This window comes from Camelus bactrianus, chromosome 10, assembly GCF_048773025.1.
Source record: "Camelus bactrianus isolate YW-2024 breed Bactrian camel chromosome 10, ASM4877302v1, whole genome shotgun sequence".
Classification (NCBI taxonomy): domain Eukaryota; kingdom Metazoa; phylum Chordata; class Mammalia; order Artiodactyla; family Camelidae; genus Camelus; species Camelus bactrianus.
This window is the reverse complement of record NC_133548.1, coordinates 60,742,807-60,767,640: the sequence shown is the minus strand read 5'-3', so window position 1 is coordinate 60,767,640 and position 24,834 is coordinate 60,742,807. Positions and strand designations below refer to the sequence as shown.

General features: G+C 40.1%; 1 protein-coding gene and 1 long non-coding RNA gene across 2 annotated transcripts in view; one reads left to right on the top strand and one right to left on the bottom strand.

Annotated features, from left to right (window-relative positions):
* Positions 1 to 6,861, bottom strand: part of LOC123613787 (uncharacterized) — a 60,158-nt gene extending 53,297 nt beyond the window's left edge. Inside the window, exon 1 of the long non-coding RNA XR_012509775.1 lies at positions 5,644 to 6,861. This is a non-coding gene — a long non-coding RNA (uncharacterized LOC123613787). The remainder of the gene's footprint in view (positions 1 to 5,643) is intronic.
* Positions 1 to 24,834, top strand: part of LOC105083513 (aldehyde dehydrogenase 1A1) — a 40,690-nt gene that overhangs the window by 3,282 nt on the left and 12,574 nt on the right. Inside the window, exons 2-9 of the mRNA XM_010973371.3 lie at positions 9,417 to 9,521; positions 10,373 to 10,513; positions 13,179 to 13,308; positions 15,402 to 15,463; positions 16,950 to 17,078; positions 18,366 to 18,479; positions 19,457 to 19,559; positions 21,136 to 21,320. Of these exons, the coding sequence (XP_010971673.1) occupies positions 9,417 to 9,521; positions 10,373 to 10,513; positions 13,179 to 13,308; positions 15,402 to 15,463; positions 16,950 to 17,078; positions 18,366 to 18,479; positions 19,457 to 19,559; positions 21,136 to 21,320 (969 nt within the window). The remainder of the gene's footprint in view (positions 1 to 9,416; positions 9,522 to 10,372; positions 10,514 to 13,178; positions 13,309 to 15,401; positions 15,464 to 16,949; positions 17,079 to 18,365; positions 18,480 to 19,456; positions 19,560 to 21,135; positions 21,321 to 24,834) is intronic.

The following is a 24,834-nucleotide window of genomic DNA, read 5'->3' as shown; positions in this document are numbered from 1 at the left end:
CTTGAGACACCCAGGACCCTGTCTCCTGGTCTGCCCCAGACACTTAATAGGGTCAGGCCGGCTCAGCAGGTAAAAGTGCTGAAAAGCCTTACGCACAAGCAGTACGCTCGGGCCCCCCCCACACTCCCCTCTTCTTGCTCCCTGTGGCCTCTGTTCCTGAGCCTAACGGCCAGGCTCTCCCCTCCCGCGCCTCCCTCCCACGCTGCCTCTGTGACCCGGACCAGCCTCTGATCGCTGCGCCAGGTACAAAGCTTTAAAGTTCCCTCCTTTCTTTGCTTCTAGGCCCCTTGTGCCACCTTTTCAGCCCTCGTGCTGGCACAGCCATCAGGCCAGTAGTGGCCTCTTTGCCGGGACAGCTTCCCTTTCTCAGGGGATGCCCTGAGTTAGGGAATGCTGGAAACTTGTCATTCTCCTTCAGGGATGAGGTGGGGGTTGGGGGGTGGGGTGGGGACGCCCGTGGAGTAGAGTCTGACTGCCCTGGTGGCCTTTTTCTGGCTGCTTCCTTAGCGAGTGGATAGATCCTGATTCCTCCCTTGTGAGCCATCCAGCCCCGTTTCCCCTGGTGGGTGTTCACTCCGTCGCGGGTGGTATTTAAGTGCCCTAGGTGGGCGGTTTCTTCCTCTTTCTTCCCCTTAACTACTGTGGGAAACACTCTCTCTATTCCCTGGGACTCATCCCTGAGTTGTATTTAAAAACCGGCCTAAGTTCACCCCCAGTCATTAACGAAAAGGCAGCTTGTCTTATTCTGGAACACTGCTTGGCCGCAATGTCAGGTTCCAGATCAGGAGACATGGCTCCTTAAAGGGACCTTAAATTATAACACCATACATCAGCTTGATCTCTTCTGTCACAAGCAGGGAAAGCGGTCTGAGGTTCCCTACGTACAGGTCTTTATGGCTCTACACCAAGATTCTGAACCCCCAAAGGATGCCGCATGTGTCTCACTGGATTTTTAGGAAACCCATCTTTAATATCTGATGACCAACCTGATATTCTAGATGACCCCCTCCTTTCCCGGGTTCCTAACAACAACAGCAACCAGACCCCTTCTCTATAGCCTTCATTGCCTCTGCTGCCTCGGGTGCCTGCAGCACTGGGACACCCCCAACCTCCCCCTCTCCTTCCCCCACCTCCCTCCCTTTCAGCTCCTGGACCTCCGAGTACCATCCCCTGTTCCCTGTCCCTATCAGAGCCCTTTCTCCCCATCACATACTAGGCCAGGTGCTATTTACGACACAACAGAACCAGCATCCCCACTTAAGACTGCCATTTCTGAAGCCCCCAAACAAGAAAACACATTACCCCTTCCTGAGGTTGCTGACGGCCAGGTGGGCACCCTTCGGGTCCATGTCCCTTTCCCTGTGTCTTATCTCTCACAAGTACATGCCAGGGTGGGCTCTTTTAGCCAGGACCCTTCCCGCTTTATACAAGAACTTCAGGCCCCCACCGCAGCCTTTGACTTGACCTAGCAGGATATATTTGTCATTTTCACCACCTGTTGTACTTGAAAAAGTTCGTGTTTGGTCCTTGGCTCAGTGCTGGGCTGACGAGGTCCACACTCGAGCCAGCCAAGATTCTGACACCAGAAACATATCTAGGTCTGGAAAAGAATCAGTCCCCGACTCAAATCCCCAATGGACATATCAAGAAAGGGACGCTGCGAGAACATACTGTAATCATATGATTACTTGTTTAATTGAATGGAATGAAAAAGGCCATAACAAAACCTGTGAATTACACCAGACTAAGAGAGATTGCTCAGATACCCGATGAAAATCCAGCCCTCTTCTACTCCAGGTTGGTGGAGGCCATGCCAAAACACACTAACCTTAATCCTGAAAGCACAAAGAGCCCCTGAGGGGGGTTTTATGACTCAAGAGAGCGCCAGCCGGCTCCACAGAAAGCACTTAAAATAGTGCCTGCCACATGGGAAGTGATTGATTAACGTTAGCTACCCTCCTAGTCCTGTTTATTTCTCTGAATTCTTTCCCCCTTTCCAGAACCTTCTTTTACTCAATCTTTCCTAGTCCTGTTTCCTGACTCATCTCATCTCATGCTCTTCTCCTAGCTCTTCTGTCACTCTTTCTTGCACAGTCATGCCCCACCTGACAAGGACCACATTGGAGCAAAGGGAAATTTCAGGGGTCAAGAACTTTGTCTGACAGGACTTGAGTTCCACAGCTAGTAAATGACAAAGACAGACTTGGAATGCCGGCAGTCTCAGCCCCCACACCAACAGTGACGTGTCTAAGACCAATGTCATGACTTGGGGATGTGGAGTCGCTGGCATCCTATCCTGTCTTCCTTACTCTGACTTTCATCGGTTCCCAGAGGGGACATGCCCACGAGCCTTTCCAGCTGTCGCTCAGCTGTTTCCAGGCCAACAGGAAGGAAGTTTGCCACCAACTTCGAAAAAGAGAACAGTAATAAAGATTGGAAGCAAACAGACCTTATATTTTGATCAAAATGTGGGGTTTGGGCTGGGAGAGGCTGTGGTACAGAGGACTTTGACATTGGTGTGCAATCTCTACGTGAACAGTATTTCTTGAACTCCTAGGGAATAATTTTGGTTGGAGGAGGAGATACTTTCCCAGGTTTCTGGTATTACTGTTTAACCCATCTGGGTTAAAGATTTATTTTTGATAAAGGAGAGTTACAAATCATTGAATACTATGTGCTAGGCACAATTTAAAGTGTTGTTTTTGTTTTTCCTCATCATTATCTCCTTTTAAATTCTTACAACCAACAAATTCAGGCCACGTGCATTGACAAAGACCCCAGCCTCTGCATTCCTTTCTCCCCTTTTCCCTTCCTTCCTTCCTTCCTTCCATTTCCCCTTACTTTTATTTATTGTTCACTGAATGGCTGTCCTGTGCTAGGTCTTTTGATATAAAAAGGCTAGTACGATTCTTGCCACAAGGAGCTTATATTCCTGGAGGGGGTGGAGGGTGGGGTGGGAAGAAAACCAGCAAGTGAGTGAATACTTTAATCACAAATGACTAAATGCTAAATGCTAAAAAGAAGGAAACTGAAAGTTGAGAGAATGTGAGGGGAAGAGCTTACTTTTGATGTGGTATCAGGGCAATCTCTTTAAGGAGGGGACAACTGAGGTAAGCCTGAGGGAATCAGAGCATAAGGTGGCCATGGAATGTGGGGAAACCAAGATCTATAGGTAATAAACAGCACATGCATGGACGTCTGCAGACAAGAGCTTGGTGTGTTCAAAGACCCATCAAAAGGCTAACATGGCTGGAATCAAGTAAGAAAGAGAAAGTGTGGATGAGATGAGACTGCAGATAGAGGCTGAAGTCTGACTACCTGATGGATTTCATTAGAAAGAAACCACAGAGGGGTGCTTAAAACAGGACAGGACTTAGGTCCAAGACAAAGCTGATTGTGCAGTGATGCTGCTTTCATTAGGGAAATCTTTTTAGCTCCTTTCTGACTAAAGCAGTATTTTGTTTGCTCTTGGCTTGGAAGCAGTTGAACAAATAGCTGGATGGCTACAGGGTGCAGTGGCTTAACAGGATAAATCCAGCTTCGATTTCCAGCTCTTTTATGTATTTAACGATATAAGTGGCTGTGAGAATTAAGTGAGGTAATTTGTAGAAAGTGCCAGGCACTGGCTCCTTGGTCCAGGCTCTCTTTAACCCTCTCCTTCCCAAGATGACTCCTAGAATTCTAAATTGTTTTCAGTTGCCGATGTAAGTGGAACGAATACTTGCACTGCTTTGTCACAGTTCAAAACTACTTTCATCTATTGCTCTCATTTGAAGTTCATAATTAACCACTGGGGAAGAGCAAGGGAAGATATTACTCATGTCCCATTTTAAAACTGATGAACCTGAGCTCAGATAGCTTCAGTGACTCGCTTAAGGTCACACAGCTTTTCGGAGGCAAAGACAGAGTCAACTGGATTCCTGAATCTCCTCATTTCAGATCTGATCCTTTTCCACATGATTTCATTTTTTCCTTAAACACTAAAAATAGTAGTACTTGAATCTCATTGGCTTGTCTCTAACAAAGGCTTTCGCATGTGTTACTTAATACCATTCATCCTTTACTCTGATTGAGAGAATAGAAATTTGGATGATAAGAGAAGAGAAGTGATTTGGACACTAGATCCCTGAACAGGTGGACCAGCAGAAAGAAGATACTCTAAAGCAGTACATCTCAAATTTGAATGTGCAAGTGAATCACTTAGGGACCATGCTGAAATGCAGATTCTGATGCTGCAGGTCTGAGATTCTGCATTTCTAATGGACTTCCGAGTTTTGCTGATGCTACTCAAAGCATGGTCTGTTGGCCAGCAGCAACTGTCTAACAGTTTCAGGTCAGCCTTCTAACTTTACCTACAGTGATCACCATCTAATTACTTAGGGATCTGACTTCCTGTTTCTCCCAGAAACTCACTCGCGCACCCAGCCAGGTCAGAAGCATTTACTTTCTCCTTTAGAAAGTGCCAGAGTCCAGCAAGAACTAGATCATGGCCACAAACCAGTGATGGAGCCAACCACTGATTTTGCTCCTGGGAGACAAACATTCTCTAAGAATGCAATATTTTAGCTCATCTCTGAAGACTGTGTCGTGGCAAATTGTTTTGTTCTCTGGCACTTTCCTGGCTTCAAGAACACCTAATCAACAAGAATCCTAAGGTAAAGAGCACATATCTTAAAAGAGGGTGCTATCCCCATTTCATAAGGCGTCTCAGTATTACGAATGTGCAGATGATTTCTTTAAACTGGACTACACCTAATGGATTTGCCATTAACCACTTACCAGAATGAGGAAGCGGGGTGAGAAAACCTCTTGAAGATTATGAGAAACAGCTCATTTGAAGAGCAAACCCAAGTAAAAAGTAGTGCCTCTGAAATGCCACGGATAATCTATGGGGATGTTGTAATACAGATAGATCAGCATAAAAGCACCTCATGGAAATACAGGCATTCATAAAACAGCCATACTCTTGTCTCAGAACAGCAACTATCTGGCTTGGGGTGGTGGTGCTGATGGTAGTGGTTTGGGTTTTCATGACGCTATTATAATTGTGGCCAAACGCATTACACATTTAGCCGATTCCAGTGGCAACACAGAGCCATGTTCAAAGGAACATGAGCAATAATTGCTTCATAATTAAACATCTAACTAAGAGCCTCTGCTAATAAACAAATCAGAAAAGTAAATATTTGTGTAAATCTGGATTTCATCATACTGGTATTTTGCGAATGTACGTGCACTCGTGCTGTGTGTGTGAGTCAGAAGTTCCCACAAATACTGGTATTGCAAGGTGTGTGCAGTGTTCTAATATTTCGTTCTCTCATATTATAATATCTCTATCAGATGCCTTTCTTGTAATATTGGAGTTGTTAATGAAAATTTCTCGTCTGCGTATCTGCACAATAGCACACTTCTTAAAACTTCGCCTGAGCAGCTACCTCCCCCTAGGTACATTCACTATTTCTATTGCTCACCCAATACTTCCTCAGAAGTCAGAGGAATACAAATATCAAACAACTAAATTATACTCAACATTTGGCACTTTTCTTTAGAAAGAAGCCTTAAATGCAAGCAATTATATTATTGGGTCTTGATATTGTTAAACAGTAAATATGTACAGAACGTTCTAGTGCTTCTGCATCTTACCTCATCTAACTTTCTAATGTTTCTGCCTTTTTTTTTTTTTTCCCTTTGGCGGAGGGCTCGCTAACGACCTTCTAAGGGACGCCTCTGAGAGGGCGAAGGAAACCGGGACTCACCCGGAGCTCGCCGCCGGGGCCCACTCCGCACCAACTCCGCGGCCGTCCGCTCAGCGCCTCAGGCGCGGCGCCTTTAAATTATTCCCCGCGGGGCCCTCCGCAGCCCCGCCCCCGCCGCGCTGGGAGGGTCGCGCCGAGCCTGCCGCGCTGAGTGCGACCCTTAAAGGGACCGGAGACCAGCGGGAGCAGGGAGTCCTCTTCCGGCTAGAAATGAGAACACATTCATTTTCCCGTTTATTTAACACTCGCCCTACCTCTGTCCCAGTCCAGTGTCCGACGCGACTGACCGCGCCCCTCACAGGGCGCAGCACGCGGCGCTGTATAGGGTGTACATGATACGTGGGAATGGTGGACCAGCATGTTTGTCATCTGTGGGACAAAACGTAGGTGTGGCTCAAAACAGAAATGCTTTAGCATCATTTCTTTTTCCCCTATTGAGTTAAAAAAGGTTGAAAGGCTTTTTCAAACAGCAAAAAAGAGAAGTGACTCATGTTACTGAAGTCAGACTATAATATAAAACAGAAATGGAAGGAAAATTTTATTTCTCTTGCTTTTGATTTGGTCACCTTCTCATTTTGTTTTAATTCTTTTGACTGCAGTTAAATATTTTCCTCTCCTCCGTTATTTCCTCCTTAATTTCCTTTTAGATTTTTTTTTTTACTTTACTTTGAGTATCAACATTTTGTTTTGTTGCCTCAGGATTTGAGGCAACAAATACGTGTTTGTTTTTGTTTTTTTACTTGAGGTATAGTCGATTTAAAATGCTGTATTAATTTCTGGTGTACAGCATAGTGATTCATTTGTGTGTGTGATTCATATATATGTATATATGTGTGTGTGTGTATGTATATACACACACGTGTGTGCTGTACAGTAGGACGTAGCTACTGGTCCCTGAGCTATACAGTAAGACCTTGTTGTTTATCTATTTTATACATAAATGTGTTTTTGATAGCTATAATGCTGATTCACTCCAAGAGGCATTGGGCAGGTCAGTATTTTAATCTGAATTTATCTTTCTTCAAGTTGAACTAAGATGCCAGGATTTTTTTTTTTTTTCTTTCTTAAAGGCTAATAGGAGTTTTACAGTCTTTGTATCCCATTACCCTATCAGAGAAACAAGGATTTTCTTGATACTTCTAACTTTCTCAAGCCTCCATATATGTGTCTTTGAACATCTAGTCTCTTCATCTGAACTGCCTTGGAACCCCCTACCCCTTTATTTAGTCATGCTGACATCTTTTTCCTGTCAGCACTACAATTCTTCTGAATGTCTCCAAATAAGTGGGTTGTATTGGCTTGAACAGGCAAATATCCTTCTTCTGTGTTTCAGCAAAACAAAAATCAGCGTGTACTCATGTGCAGTATATTATATTCATGTGTAGTATATTATAGGTCTTACCCATGTGTAGCTGCTGAATTCTGAGTTCTTTAATTCAATTTTAAGTTATTTATTCAATCATTCTTTACTGGGGTTAAAATCATTTCAGGGCTGGGATTGTGGTGGACACTGAGGATAAACCAGAAAAACAGTCCTTGACCTTATTTTATAGAACTTATAGCCTAGAAGGGAAGGCAGACATTTAAAAATGACTTTTTAAAAATTGACAAATTTTACAATAAAAATGTAGGAGACCAGGGAAATTTTTTGTAATAATCTTGTAAATCACAGAATATAGAATTAACTATACTTAAGCATTTGGGGATGCATGGTAATATACATTTGATTAGTTTGGCAGAATTTTAAGCTAAATTTGGACACTGTAAAATGGAATAGCTAAGTCAGTGCAAACTCACAGTTTACTTTAAAAGACTACTTTTATTTCAAATATACACAATGTAAGTAATTTAACAATGTGTAATCTTGATAGCTGTCACTGGGGAATTTTTAATAGCTAAATAATTTGTATTTAGTATAACAACAAATTTAAGCTTTAGAGGGCAGTATTTCAACACATTCTCCCTCAAAATTGCACTATTAGTAACATCTTTAAAAATTAAATAAGAGGAGGTGTCTGAATTAAGATACATATTATAAACCCAGTGCATATGTCACCTTTCATTTAAAACCACGTGGATCAAGTACTTGTGGCTTAAAATTAAAAAAACTAGTTCATGTTGTAAAAATATAACAGAAAGTTACAATACATATTATTCAATACTGTACTCAATACTTAACAAGAAAAAGGAAAATAAACAAAAAATAATGGAATGAGAGGACAGAGAAGAAGTTCTAGCTTTTGTCAGAAACAAAGTATAACCTTGTTTATAACAAAAGGGGCAATTCTTAATTTGGCATCATTAAATATTTTTACTCTAGGGAGAGATGAATGAGATATCAAAGTTCTGTCAGGCTCCATAATGAAATTTTGCAAATTCAGGGCTACAAAAGTTGAAGCAGACTTTGTAGATAACATACTAACCCTTCTTTTTCAAAGAAAAATTTTATTGAATGAAAGGTTCTTTAAATTCTATAGTACTTTACAATTTTCAGCAGTTTCACACACATAATTTCATATAATCCCATGATAACTTTTTCTTGATCCCCTACTCCTATGTTGCCCCTCCCCCCCAACTGGTAACCACTAGTTTATCCTCTGTATCTGTGAGTCTGCTTCATTTTTGTTTTATTCACTAGAGTGTTGTATTTTTTAGATTCCACAAAGAAGTGATATCATACAGTATCTGTGTTTCTTTGACTTATTTCACTTAGCCTAATGCCCTCCAGGTCCATCCATGTTGCTGCAAATGGCAAAATTTCATTTTTTTTTATGGCTGAATTATACTAACACTTCTTAATATTCCTGTTGTTTTATTGCGTACACAGAACAAAACTCCAGTATTTTCTGGACACCTCCGTTTCTTTAGATGCATGTCTCTTTCTCACAGATATCACTAAGAAATCTAGTACTTGATTTCACCTGAAGACAAATAAATTATTAGATAATCTTTTAAAAAGGAGAATGAAACCCATGTGTCTTCAAAAGGTCCATGAAAAAAATATCACTAGCCAATTTTTTTCCCAAGCAATCTTCTTTTATTTTTTTTTTTAAATTTTCTTTTAAAATCCTCCCTCAGGCTACTTTTAAGACAGTAAAATAAAGGATCAGAAAATAGTCACTTATGCTACCAAATCACCAGGAGCAGAAAATGAGCATGTTCAGAACCTGAAGTAGAAAACAGTGATTCATAAAAACCAACCCCACTTAAGCCTTTGCTTTTGCCTCAAATTCATAATTATTTCAGATAACAGCATCCTCTTCTAGATTGTTTTCTCCAGTCTGTATTTTCTGCTCTTTAAATAACCTCACATCTCAGTGAATTTTTTTTATTTTAGTGTGTGATGTGTGGGTATGTGTGTGTAAAGTATCTTCAACAGCCAAAAAACTCTTGGAGGGGGCATGTAGGTGAAGGAGGTGAGGTTGTAACACTGGCTTCACTTAGGTGTTCTGTAGTGTTTTAGTTTGTAAAAGAGTGTCCAAAATTTGCTGCATAATTTTAATTGTTTTTTATTGTTCTTTTTCTCTTTTTAATGGAGGACTAGGGGTTGAACCCAGGACCTCGTGCATGCTGAGCACGCGCTGTGCCACTGAGCTATACCCACCCCACCTTGCTGCACGTTTAAATGCCTTTTTACTTACCATCTCTCTGTATCTACAGATCTTCATAAACAATGAGTGGCATAATTCGGTGAGTGGCAAGAAATTTCCGGTCTTTAATCCTGCAACTGAGGAGAAACTCTGTGAGGTGGAAGAAGGAGATAAGGTGAGTTTTCTAACACAGTTCCATTTTATGCCAGGTTTCTTTGTTTCTTACCATTCTGAGCTCCCAACCCTCATTCCATGTTCAAATAGACGTGTCATGAAAATATGGTTTCCAGGGCGTCTTGGTACATAAAGGGCGCTCGGGAGTCATGTAATGATGATGAGCTGGTGCTTCTGGGTGTGGTGATTCTTATCATGTTATTTTCCTAGCTTGTTTTGCAGTTAAAATCTTGTCTATATTTATTGTACAAACAGACTGCATATGAAGTGATTGGTCATAGGTTTAAAAAAGCAGAAAGATCCTTTCTTCATAAATTTTTTTCTTAAAATGCAAAGAGAAACTAAAGAAAACCTAATATAGAACTTTTGTAACAATATATTGCCAAGTTATTCATTAAAAATCATTGAATTAATATTAATCAATACCTTTAAAAATTCCGCTATTGAGCTTGGGCAAATCTCCTCTTTGTTTGCTTTGGTTTCTTCATCTGTAAAAGGCAGAATGTGTCTGTCTCATAAAATCGTTGGGAATTAAATGAGTTAATGTGTGTAAAGCAATTGGAATGTTACCTGATATATGGTAAGCCCTCCAATGGTAGCAACTATTAAAATATATTACTATTCTAGGAAATCCAGCATGTACTATGTGTATGGAACACATCATTCCAAAGATTAGGCAGCAGGTGTAATTCCAATATGTGGTATTTGAGTTTGTGCAATGTGGTAGACTTCGAGCTGATGAAGACACAGTACTTCCTTATGAAGGGCTTCAGTCTACTGACTGTATAGGGTTATTGCCTTTGGACCTGCTAATACATTTAGCTCATGAATTGAACTCCCTGTGACTTGCAGGAGGATGTTGACAAAGCAGTGAAGGCTGCAAGAGAAGCTTTTCAGATTGGGTCTCCATGGCGAACTATGGATGCTTCAGAGAGAGGACGGCTGTTATACAAGTTGGCTGATCTAATTGAAAGAGATTGTCTGCTCCTGGCAGTGAGTATTAACCAAACCGGGCAGGTCTCGTAATCTCTAGAAAGCATTCTTGGCTTGGATTGGCGAGTTGTTTTGGTTTTAGAGATCATTACATACTCTCTGCAAACTGAATGAAAAGACTTGTACCAGCTCTTGTATATAAATGTTATCATTGAGCTTATTCTCAGTAAGTAGTCTGCATTCTGGTTCCAGATGACATCAACATCTACTCCCAGAACAGATTCTGCAGTCTGAACTTGGGCAGACCCTGAGTTGAATCAGATTAAACAAATTTTGTTCCTTTACTCTAGAATTTCTGAGCCTTTAACAAAGCCACATGCAGTATGAAGATCCTAGAATAACATACTGGGTTTCTTGAACTTACTTGACCCTTTGAGTGAAAACTCTCATAGAGTTTGTTAGAGGTACCCAGAATACTTCTTTAAAATGAAGCTTATTTCTCTGTAATTTCGCCCACCAAGACACTTCATAAATGACCACTTTTTCTCTTCCTAAAATGTGCATGTTCACAATAGTCTTGATTAAATCATGTTCTTCTTATAGGTGAAGGAGTGAGGAATAAAGAAAAATCATTCATGTCTTTATAAAAATTATATTTTTACACATACTGGTTTTTAAAAAAAAATTCCAGCAGAACAATTACACGAATCAGCACATGAAACGGTGGGGGAGGTGCTGCCTCGTTTTCCCCTCAAGTGGGCATCGCAGGGAAGCCACTTAAACTTAAAGCCACACTGACGTCAGACTTCAGCCAATTTGTATCACCTTTAGACTCTTAACTGGCAGTAACAGAGGCTTATTTTTTTTTAAATCAGCATTAGCAATTATAGTTAATCAAAGTGTCATTTATTATCCAAGGACAGCATAATTCAAAGTATGCAAAAATAGGAAATTAGAAGTTGTGCACAACACAACAACCTGAACCAAAATGCCCTGTCAGAAAAAAGCAGAATTTGTTAAAACTCTCCTTTGCCAGTTTATCTGATCTGTGGATTACGGAATGCTGACTGCCTCTGTCAGCATAAGATCCTAAGGGGGAAAAAAGAGCAAGCATACTGGGGGAAAGGGTGTAGCTCAGTGGTAAGGTGCATGCCTAGCATGCAGGAGGTCCTGGGTTCAATCCCTATTATCTCCATTAATGAATAAATAAATAAACCTAATTATCTCACAGTAAAATAAAGTTATCTAATAAAATAGACATTTAATAAAATAAAATAAAATTCTTAAAATAACATCCCAAATCATGTTTGATTAAGTTTTGAAGTGGCATACAGTGTAATGCAGAGACAGAAGACTACAGTAGATAAGGAACCAATTTCAGAACATTATGACCTAAAGAGCTCTTCACAGTTATGCTTAAGAAAAGAAGAGATAGGTCATCCTAAAACCATTGGGCACTAGACTAGAAAATATTGAACTTTACAGCCTGACCATTCAAATAATAATTATGATATTGTTGCTGAAAGTTCGGCCCCCAAATAACTCAGAGACTGGGTCTTAGAAGAAAAGAGGCAGCTTTATTACTTTGGCCAGCAAAGGGGACTCACAGCAGGCTAATGCCTTCAAAACTGTGAACTCCCTTGGGGTTAGGGCTTAGTGATTTCATAGATGACCAAGGTGGAGCATGAAAGGTGATGCTAACAACCGGTGGGAGTGTAAGAGGTGGTAACGATCAACAAGGGTCTCAGATGAAACTTCCTCCTGAATCTTGATGAGTCCATCTGGCATCATGGGACCTCACGTGATCTGGAAGGTCATCAGTCCATGACCTTCCTTATCTGGTCAGAGTCATCTGGCGCTACGGAGGAACTCTGGGGGGTCTGGTCATTCTCCTGAGGTTATCGTCCCGTGACTCCCTTCCGGGGGAGTAACTCAGATGCCAAACAAGATTGTAAATTTTAATTATCAGAGCAAAGTAAAAATCAAACAGTAGCAGCAACAGCTTTCACAGTGGGCCTGGGGCTGGAGCAGCATCTGGTCAGTCAGGTTTGCTGATCGTTCCAAAAGCAAGCAGTAAGCATAAAGCCAAGAATTTATTAGCCTAAGTGCGGCCATTTTATTATTTCTCCTTCAAAATTAGTGGCAAAACTAGGAGTTTCACAACTTAAAATTTTGCTAAAGAAAAGCTCATGGATAAAAAACCCAGGGGTCACTTAACTTTGTGTGAATTGATTGGTTATATCCAGATGGAAGGTTAAAAAGTAAAAATAATTATTGAGGCATTATTAATGGTCTGTAACAGTAAATTGTCACCCACAGTTGTATCACACAGTAAGTGAAATCTTGCTGGAACTCTGATCTGACTAAGAAGTCACTAAGTGCCACTCTTACAAGCTGTGTGTGTATCAAACTGTGACCAATTCCTAGGAAGTTGCTTTGCTGGGGATATTCAGAATGAGACAGACGGAGCAGTAGGGTTTAGATACCAAACTCTCGTTACCCTTTCTACCTAGATCTCGCTATGTCTGCAAGCAAGTAAGCTCTAAAACAAGTCATTTTAACTTTTTCGGTCATCTTTTTTAGAAAAGGAGGTTAGACAAGATTGCTTGCTGAATTTCTTCTATTTGCTAAAATTCTCTAGCACACAATTACCCAAAGTATTGACTATTTTTTTCATGTAAGATTTCTATGGAAGTTTAGATTTGGGATGTGATCCCTTTTTCAGACAATGGAGTCAATAAACAGTGGAAAACTGTTTCCCAATGCGTATCGAATGGATTTAGGAAATTCCATCAATATATTACGCTACTGTGCAGGCTGGGCCGACAAGATCCAGGGCCGCACCATACCCAGTGGTAAGTAGCTTTGGGGAACCACAAGGGGTGAGGGTCGAAGTTGTTGAGGGACACTTGGTGGGGTTGGTGACGCAGGTTCGTAAAAAGAATTTACCGAAGGCAAGGAAAGTTCAAGAACAAAGGAAAGTTTAAGAGGTACACTGCTACACAGACGAGAGGTGCCTGCGTGTCCACCGAGTGTGAGCGTGCAAGGTCTATTACCGGGGAGGGGCTGTGAACACAAAGGGGCTGTGAACACTGATTGGCTGTAAGTGAGGTAAGGGGCTTTGGTATATGGGAGGAGAGTGGATTTAGGACTCCAGTAAATGGAGACACGGGCTGACACGAGCAAGGTGGAATTTATGTTCCCATAAGGAGGACAGTAGGCCGAGACAGGTCAGTCCGAGCTACAGTGAGGCCAGTCATTTCCAAGGGCGGCTACCCGTGCTAAGGAAAATGCCCGTCAGGAAAGGTGCACTTTGTTCTGTTGCGGGGTTGCAGGGGGACATCTGAGAGCCCAGGAACAGGGGTCGCAGGGCAGGCCCCAGGTTGAGCTGCAGGGCTGAGGAGATTCCTGTAGAAATGAATGCTCCCAAACTCTCCCTTTTAAAGATGTCAGCCAAACAGGGCAAAATGATCTTCTTCTTGATTTTGAGACAGTGCAGTTCTCAACCTGGAAGATTCATCAGATGGCTTTTAGAATTGTTTCAGCATAATCATGCAGGAGATAACACTACAGATATTTTAGAAAATATTTAAAGTGTGAACATTAGTATGCCCACAACGACTGATTTAAGGCAGTTTTCTTTCCAAGGGCTCAACCTTTCCAAGTCTGGCCTCTGAAATTATTTATTTGTGTTTGATTCCAATGGGGACATTTGTATCCTTTCTATAACTTAATTATTTAAGCCCCTTTGTATGTTCCAGTATGAGTCAGTTATGGTCACCTGTGCCTCGTCCACCTCAGTGTAATTGCAACAAGTTAATTAAACAAACGAATTCACATTGATCTCAAACAGCTTCGAAGAAAGAGGGGCCTGTGTTTATAGTCCAGTATAAGAATTTGTGTGAGTGAATGTGTATGTGTTTTAGTATTTTAATTGAGTATGCGTGTAATGGAATAGGAATACGAAAAAGGGTCAATTTAGAAAACACTAAGAGTGGAATTTAATTCATGTAAACTTACTGACCGTAGCCTCCAGGACTGGCCCTGATGAGTAATTCCAGTCTAGCTGGAGCACCCAGCCGGTTAGAAGTGATAGGAAATGAAAGGGGGAGAGTGAAACCATAGTGGGACCAAGAACTGTGGCTATTTTAGAAAGTTTTACTTTATCCTTTGACAAAATAGGAAAAGCCACTTAAAGCCAAATAGATCTTGCTAAGGAGCTTTCTTGCTATGATAGTCGGGAAGCTTTTGCGGAAATTAGAAAAGAACAAAACAGAGCACAGTGCAACCTCAGGATGATCGCATCAGCCTGTGAGGAATGTGAATCAACCAAATCCAGGTGGGAAAGTAATGTCTTTTACTTCTGGCATTTGTTGTGTGTGTGTGTGTGTGTGTGTATTGAGAGTTTGCTTTTATCAGTTGGTTGGCAAACAGAGAGAACTTTGTTAGAACCAGTCGGTAGGAAAGGCTTATCAGTCATGGGGAGGTATTTTTTTAATTCTACTACTTTTAATTTTACTATTTTTAAAATTATCTTATGTACTTTAAAAACATGTTACCATTATTGGTAGAAGTTAAAACTGTCAGAAACAGAACTCTTAATAGTTTCTTTCTTAGCCACACACCTTTATTTTCTTTCTTATGAAAGAAAGAAAACTTTGGAAATAAGTATGATTGAGAAAACAGCCCTCCTATAGGACCAGAGATAGAGTAAATATCTTACAGATCTTTTCCAGTTTTGCACCTTTGCTTTGACCTGACTCAGTTTTATGGTTCTTCTCATTTCAAATTACTATCTGAGGGCTCAGTTTTTCATTTTGTAAATGGTTGGAGATATGTTTTTCTGTTAACTTATTGTCTATGTGTTTCTTTCACATCAACCCCAAACCACCATCCTGTGAATGTCAAGCACAATTGTCTGTAAATGATCGTGTGTTTTATTTTCCAGATGGAAACGTTTTTACTTACACAAGAAGTGAACCTATTGGTGTGTGTGGCCAAATCATTCCTGTAAGTTGTTCTATATAATTTTCAATCTTAAAAAAAATAATGAGTTGTATTTCATTTCATAATGGAGCTTTCTCAGGCAAAAACGAATGCTTAGACTTTTGCTAAATGTGAAGCAAATACAGTAATTGTTCAACTCCGTGTGACTGAACCCCTTGCATATGAACCAGGTAGTCCAGAAACCAATCTATATTCTCTTGTGTGTGTTTCAGTATCGCAGCATCACCAAATCTTAATCTTTTACTGTACGATTTGTTTTTAAACAGCTGTATTATATACTCTGTTTTAAGACCCATGTACATAGCAAAGTGGTCCTTGCTGGCCCATCTGCTGCAAGCGGACACCAGCCATGTCAGTGTAATACGGCCACCAATGTAACACCCTCTGCTCCTCACTGGGACTTCTCATCATGGACAATAGTAGCAACCAGAGTGCTCAAATCCGGAGTGAAAGCTCTTAATTAAATGGAAGAAACCGTGCCACAGACATTTGGAGCACAGTATGGAATCTATCCTAGCCTTAGATAAGAAGCTTTGATGCTCCAAATTCTTCTTACACAAAGCAGCATTTTTTAAAGCAGAATCATGAAGATTTCCTGTTAAAGTATAACAACTAGGAGACTATCAATGATTTCACTTATCTGACATATTCAAAGCCAGGCAAAAGATGGTAAAGTGTCCTGAAGTTCTCAGATGGGGAAGTGGCAAATGACGTATCTTCTGCTCCAATGAGATTGAAATCCACATTTTGAATGAAATTGCTCATTAATTCAGAAATTCCAATAAGATCCATAAAAACGACACAATCCTGAATACTAGTAATTGTTAATATTTACTGCAGTCCTGTGATGAACCAGTCACTGTGTTAAGCATTTGACCCACTTTCTCTGTGAATCCTCAGGAGAGCCTTCTTATCAGCACTTACAGATGATGAAATCATGCCCCAAACGCCCACAGCTTGTCTGAGCTCACAGGGCTGCTCGTGACTGAGCTGAGTTTTGAACCAATCTGCCATCCTCCAGGCCCTAGACATCTTTGTCTTTAGCGAGATGCTTGCCTTGGAAACAAATACCACTAAATATTATTCCTGGGGTAATAGTTATAATTAAAGATGAACAGGGAGGGAGGAATAATTACCTTTTTTGAAACACTTATAGATAATTTGTAGTATGTTTAGTAGAAAGGCTTGATTTCTAAACCATGCGATGATTTTTTTTTCCTGATAGGGAAAGAACTCAAAATAACAGCACTTGATAAAATTTTATGACTTTCTCCTGCTCCCTTCTTGTATCCAGTTTATTTGAAGTTTTTTTTTAAGCATTTATGAATTGCTGTTAGTGATGTACTTAATTAGAATAAAACCAGATGATTAAATAAAAGCTACTGCAATTCCTATTTAACATGTACCAGGAGTGTGTGATGTAGAAGTTAGATGAACAAATGTGGCTTTCAGCAATACAAAGAATCTCTTGTTATCTGTTGCCTTCTAGTGGAATTTCCCGCTGGTCTTGCTCATTTCTAAGATAGGATCTGCCCTTAGCTGCGGAAACACAGTGGTTGTCAAACCGGCAGAGCAAACTCCTCTCACTGCTCTTCATGTGGCGTCTTTAATAAAAGAGGTAAGTTTCCTAAATCAAAATACGCACAAGAGGTCAGGAGTCCTAATTTACAACAGGAACGCCTCATCTGGTGCTGCTGTAAACGACATTGTCTGCCAATAGCTCCTGTCTGGGAGGGACGCTTTTGGAAGCCATACTCAAAAGCTTCGTATCAAACAGTCACTTTTTTATTCCCTTTGCCCAACTCTCAAAAGTGCAAATTCATGTTGAAACTGATAGTTTTCTTTCAAATGTTAAAATGTAAGTTAGTTTATAACTGCTGCTAATGACCTGGAAATTCTGAGATTTCGTTTAAACTTGTCTGTCCAAAGGCTGCAGGCGTCGGAGCTAATACACTTGCTTGTGGCTTTGGGCTACGTTACTTCTGAACACATTCACCTGTGACGGAATGTACCTATATCCTCTTTTCTATTAGGGTTCCCTCTGCATTTACCTTCTTGCTCAAAAACTGGCAAAAGAGCACATAAAATTTATTTTCATCAACTATCCAGATAGTTTTAAATATATTTTTTCTTGCAAACAACTTATTGTTCTTTGTCTTTCATATCTTACCAAAAATTTAAAAATGAGCGCTAGTCTCTAGAAATATAAAATTTAGGAAATTTGAACGTGCATCTTCAAAATATTCTTTACTTCAGACTAAAAGGAAGCACAAGAGATGTCAAAATGAGACATTTTGATGCAAATAATGTGAAATGTTGATGTGTTATTTCAGTTGCCACACTGCTTTAGACTTGATAATACTTTACGCGGGATTGAAATCAATCTTTGAAGCTTAATCATGATTGAAGTGACCACCCTTACCTAACTTTTTTCAATTAATTAATGCCAATAGGAATTTGCAACCCAGTTTGGTATGCCCGGAGCAATCAACAGGTAGAAACTGAAAATAATAAGATCTCTTTAGTTTCTTATTTTTAGATGAATAATAAATGCATTGTGTTCCTCCTATGTGAGTAATTTACCAAGCACTTCCACACATACTATCTTTCTGAGTTACTATTATGGAATTTAAGACAGCCATCATGGAGGCGATGATTCCTAAGAGTTAAACGTGAACTTAACCTGTGGAGAAATAGTTCCTCAACAGTGCAACCCTGGAGGTTAACTTAAGTGGGCAAAACAATGATATAACAATAAATAATAAAACCGCTGATGTGAATCTTTCATTGTAGAGCAGCTCATAAAATGAGCATAAGAGGCAGCTTTGATCCCATCCTCTCCTCTTTTTCTCCCTGCAGTTGAATCATCAGTTCTGTCATAACGATTTCACTTGTTACCTTTTAGGTAGGGTTTCCTCCCGGAGTCGTGAATATCGTCCCAGGCTATGGACCTACTGCAGGGGCAGCCATTTCCTCTCACATGGACGTAGACAAGGTGGCCTTCACAGGATCCACACAGGTAAGACCATCTCCTCCGGCCAGTAGTTAAGAATATCTGTGTCTCTAACTCTTGGAAGCATGCTTTGTTACTATTGTTTTTATGGGCCGAGTATTTTATTTTTTTCTTTTCTTTATTAAAGTATAGTCAGTTTACAATGTTGTGTTAATTTCTGGTGTACAGCATAGTGTTTCAGTCATACAGACACATACATATACTCCTTTTCATATTCTTTTTCAATATAGGTTACTACAAGATACTGGGTATAGTTCCCTGTGCTCTACAGAAGAAACTTGTTGTTTATCTATTTTATAGATAGTAGTTAATATCTGCAAATCTCAAACTCCCAGTTATCCCTTCCCACCCCCTTTATGTTACTATTTTTAAGCCGGCATTTCCTTAAAACAAAAGTTCTCTTAATAATTTATTCCTCACTCTGGTTTTCACACATGTTTCTAGAACATAAGCAGGTGTCATTGAGGTGAAACTAAGCTAAGATATGAGCTGGACCCCAAAGGAGGGTAGGATTGGAGGCCCCCCCCAGTTGGTGGGCAGATAATGAGCAGCAGGGAGAGATGAGATGGGGGGACGGTGGTGAATGTGTCAGTTTGTCTATATAGAGGTTTCTGGATTTCAATAGAGGGATGAAAAGACAAATAGGTCAGTTATGGTTGGATCATGGTATGTCAGATTGACCAGAAGAAAGATGACGTTCTGATTAAAATGGTAAATAACCTCCTGTCAAGCCATGTGCATCAAGATCAGCTAGCGTGTTCAGTGTATCTGTTTTCTTGAGTGTTTTTCTGATTCATTGTATGTTTACGCTTGGGTAGAGGAGACTTTGATACCTGAAAGTCTAAAATCTGGAAAATGCCATTTAATATTTCTCCCAAATGAAACGTAACTGTGGCACAAACATCATAAAAATTTAACGTGCTAAGTAAACCTGCCTTCATGAGAGCAGATTAAGCCTCATCCTTTGTAACGCTCCATTTTAGGTGGGCAAAGTGATCAAAGAAGCTGCCGGGAAAAGCAATCTGAAGAGGGTGACCCTGGAACTCGGTGGGAAGAGTCCTTGCATTGTGTTTGCTGATGCCGACCGTGAGTAAAAGCCACTCTGCTAACTTCTCTCCCTTCATCCTTTTTGGTGTCTGGTAACGTCATACAGTGAAGAGTTTGCTTCTAATGTCCAAGTGTAAGGCACTAATTGGAGTCCAAAATTACTCTTAAACATCTTAAATTGTTCTAATGTTGCAACACTGGGTAAGTTTAAGTCTAACACAGACTCGATTTCTTCCTTGTTTGGAATAGACTGCTGTTTTCTCAGCTGAACTCTGGAGACGCTAACTGTTTTGCATTTAGGGGCCACAATATTGTTTTAAAAATTCCATACCTTTAAATATTAGCATCACCTTAAGTATGGTGAAGTACCCCCGGACATGTTGCACTGAGACCAACAGGAGAGACAGCAAGTTGCCCATTTGTCGTCTCCCTTCTCTCTGGATCACACGTTCATTGAAAGAAATGGCTGGTGGATTTGAGTGATTTCTTCATTTTTTTAAGCAGGTATAGTTGAATTTACATACATTAAATCTGTAATTATGATGTGACTCCACTCTGTAATATCCTAGGTCCCTTCTGATTATATTATCGAGTAGAATCCCACAATTTTTTCCCTCCTAAATGGGAGCTGGTTAGCAGAAAAAGAAGGGCAAACGTTCATCCAACTTTTTCTTTAGCAGCTGCATTATTGGTATGAGGCGATAAACACAAATGGTGCATGGAATTGGCCAGTGTTGGTATTGCGATCTTAACTGAAGTTGTTTAGAGCACGATGTGACAAGATTTCTGATGGTACCAAACCTTTCTATAAACTGCTTCTGCTACAACATACGCAGATGTGACTAGTTCACAAAATAAAGAACAATAACCAACTGCTAGAATGTAAAATGAAATCTTCTGCATTTAGGAAATTAAAATGCAAATAAAACTTTCTCCTGGTCATTTAGGATCTACTAATGAAGCAAACTGTGTCTTCCTTTTAAGGCCCCATTCTACCATCTCAAATAAACCAATAAGAAGAGTTTATGGCTATATATGAAATGATATGGCACATTTTAGATAAATTTTGAAAATGTTTTTCCTAGCTTTGTAAGGTGGGTGAGCAATTCTGAATCTTAGTTATTAGTTTTTTGGATTTTTTCCCCTCAGAAATATCATTTTTTTCTATTGATCAAGGTATCTAAGAATGTTTTGAAATTTTGATTTAATATAATGGATAATTAATATTTTCTTTGTCATTTAGTTAAAACCTGAGGCCTGAAAGAAATATTCACAGTCATCTAAGTAATTATGAATGGAGATATTTATAAGATCATTTGTGGTGAGATTTGATCTTAGGACGCTTTCCACATTCTTGATATTGCCCATATGAAAGCTGTAACAGTAACCACTATTTTTTTCAAATTCTACTATTTTTGCTATCATTTGTGTAGCAAATAAAGGATCAGAATGGTTAATTTGTCACTTGGCTGGTAAGAGATAGAATATTTTGAATCTATGTCTAACTATACGACTCATGCTTTTTTATACCACCATATTGTGTCTGAGAAATAGCTATAAAAATACATAATCTTTAGAAAATCTTTCTTCTTTAACGTGAATATGTCCTTTGCAGTGGACAATGCCATTGAATTTGCGCACCGTGGCGTATTCTACCACCAGGGCCAGTGTTGCATAGCTGCATCCCGGCTCTTTGTGGAAGAATCCATTTATGATGAGTTTGTTCGAAGGAGTGTTGAGCGGGCTAAGAAGTATGTTCTTGGAAATCCTCTGACCCCAGGAGTCAGTCAAGGCCCCCAAGTGAGTATAAAATGGATGAAATAGCATTCACAGGGCACAAGAATAAAGTATCCTCTAGAGGCCTGGTTTTTAACGAATGCAATTCTTTTCCATCCATCTATCTTCTTAGGTGACAATATTGTAACACTTTGGTGATTAAAAAACAGTGACGCTAACTCTCAATGGGAAAGAAAGCTTCCCGTTTCTGTGTTGCCCAGTTTTCATATCTAGAAACAGTTTAAGAAATATATTGAAAATAAAGATGTGAGGAAAAATAATAGACGGTAAATTTGTTCTCCACAGTCTGTATGTCTCTGGTTTCCTGTATACAGTTCCTGTTCACTTGGAAGTTCTTACATAAGCCTACCACTTATTTCTCCCTCAGAATCAATCCTTTGTCTCAGCTTCTGTCCCACAGATACAGGCAGCTGGCATGCCTCTAAATTCTCTCAAAGTTTTTAGTCACTCTGACCTTCTAATGTACGAATGTCCCGAAAAGTCTTGAGCTTCTAACTTCGTGGCAAACTTCTCATTTTGGTTGTCAAACCCAGTTATTCCCCAGAGTTCCCATTTTCTTCTGTCTACTTACAAACATTGTCAGTAAGAGTGTCTCTCTCATCCCAAGGCCCTCTTCCTTACACAGTTCTCTGTGCATTGTCTGTTTTCAAGCTCCTGGAACTTTGGTTTTAAATTTACTCTTGCCCTTTGAGGTCTTGACCTAGAGCAGACTTTCTCAGCAGGGGACTGTTTTTCACTCTATCCAAAAGGGGACGCCTGGCAATGTCTAAGACATTTTTGGTTGTCACAAGTGCAGAAGGAGGTGATACTATTGTCACCTAGTGGGTAGAGGCCAGAGATGCTTCTAAACATCTTGCACTGCACAAAGAGAGTCCCACAACAAAGTGCCAGTAAGGCTGCTTATGCTGAGAAATTCTGCTCTACAATCTAGACATTTAGCTTAGAGTCTTTATTCTCTAACACTAAAGATTATACACTGTTCAGTGCTATTGACTTGAAACAAACACTATTCTTGACTTATTCACTAAGCAAAAAATAAATTGAATTAACCAACATTAATTGAACACTACTACCAGCAAAGTCCTGGGATAGGTACCTGGCAATGCCAGAAGAAACAAGGAGGATATACTACTGATCTCATGGCATTTACAACCTAGATGAGTTGAAAGCTGTGGCTAGCTAGCTAGTTATCAGGGTAAAGGAAAAGCAGTTGTCTCATTTGAGGTGTATATATGCACACACATATATATATATAGAGAGAGATACATGGGTGGATAGAAATGTATATGTGAAGAGGAAAGGAAAGAAGAGAGAGGAAGGGAAAATACTTAATATTACACATTATTGGGCAGTATTTCCCCCCATCAGGAGATCTGCAAAATTTAACCAGAGCTCAAACACTGAGCTAGAATAGTTCATTTTTCCTAAGAGAAGGGGGTTAAAATAGACTTTAGGAAATTCCTGTTCATAGAATTCTTAAGTAAATAATCCATTGACCTAACTGCTTAACATAAGACTTTAATCTTTGTAAGTAAACAGGTTTTTATCACAGGTTGCACCAAATAAGTAGAATCAGTAGCTATGCTGGGACTTAGAGAAGCAGAAGACTGAAAAGCCCCTGGGGTTTCTTTACCCTTCAAAATACCATCTGTTGTCATGAGAGCGAGCTTACGGGAAGAGACGCTCATGTACTAAGCTTTAATAGTATTCTAATGTGTAATGTAAATTTACATAATGTAAATGTTTATGCATTCTTCGGTAAAGTCCTTTTCTAGTTTGATTTCATAGACCAAAGTGTACGTTTCCTTGAGAAGTTGGAAATAACAGTATTTTCATTTGAAAAAGAAGTTATGATAGCCACATAAAAAATTATCTTTTTCAATCCATTAACTCTAAGGAATCAAAGATCTTGCACATTCAGACACCTCAGAATGTATACTTTGTGACTGTTACAACAATATCATACCCTATTACATTTCATAGACTAGCCTATGAGCTAATGGCCCATCGCACAGAAAAGACCCCTGCTACGTTCTAGCTTTACTAAGAGGTTCCTGAGGGCCAACAGAAGGCCAAGTTCAGATATGGTCAATCTGAGACCTTCTGAAGAAGGTCTGTATTTATGGTGAATCAAAATTAGGCAGACCAAACTGAGTATGTCCCTAAGTATAACTGAAAATTCCTATCACTTGTCCTCAACTCTAGTGTGATGTTCTCAGTCTTTCCTGTGCATTTGAATCACCTGAGGATCTTGTTAAAAATGCACATTTTGATGCAGCAGGCTTGGGGTGGGACCTGAGAAGCACGTTTTCCTACCAGGTAATGCAGGAGCTGCTGACTGTAGGACCACATTGTCAGTAGCCAGACACTAACATATGAAGTCCTGTGTTTTTAGAAGTTAGTCACCATCTAAGTTTTCCAACAAAAAAACAGGTCCTATGAGCCTCTACCTCCCACTGCTTAAGCAGGAATTGGAGTGTCACCATGTATCCACTCTGGTCACAGGCAGGGAAAAGGTATGACTTGGGGAACACACCTTGAAATAGACATTAAAAACCCTAATTTTTGAGGGCATAGTCAGATTAATATCTCAGAACAGGCCAGAGAAGCTTTGTGTGAAGTATGCAGATCCCTGTGTATTTACTGACAAACCAGAATATCTTGACCAGGCAGAGCTACCTAACACCACCCCTTAGTCTGGTTGTATTAAATATTATGCAGTAATTTAAATATTACTTTTTATTAAGCCAGCAGTTCGACTTCCTTAATCTGCTGTAAATGAAGGAAACTTTTTTTGAATGTTCAATTAAATATGGTGTGCTTAGAAGCATTGAACAGCATTGCACCAAATATTGTGCCAAATTTTAGAAAGTAGTTTCTGATTTCAAATAGCACTTAATCTAATTGGATATGGGAGCTGGATTATGTGCAGTCGGAGCTTTATGAAACTTTTTTCTGGGCCTTGGAAGACAGAGGAGATTGCAAAGTCAAAGAGGAAGATAAAGAACAACTCTCTTTAAGTCGGGAGAAGAGACAAGGTACATTGGCAAGAGGCCCCGACCTTCATCTTGAATCTCAGTGTTTTTCCTTTACAAGTTAACCCCAGCCACACCTGAGACAAGGCAGCCTTCATCAGTGATGTAGAGTCCAAAAGGCACCCGATACTTCAACCTCCCCAAATAGGAACTGAGGCAATAGGTAACCCTGGTTCCAGTGCATGGAGGAGAGGTGCGTGCTCCTGATGTTCCAGGCGAGAACTCTGAAGTCATTTCTTTCCTTATTAAAATATTGTTTAACAAACCATTGAAGTTCTGTAATTCTTATATTTAGATGTGGCCCATTTAACAAAGCAGGATGGCGACAGTCAGGACAGGTCAGACGTTGGAACCAGACGCACTGACTGCCCCAGGGGACCTGAGCCGGGTGTGAACCCAGGCTGTGGTCAGCATGGACCTGGCCACAGGGCGTGGTCAGAAATTAGGAGAATCAGAGGTCCAGGGATCTTCCTAAAGTTCCA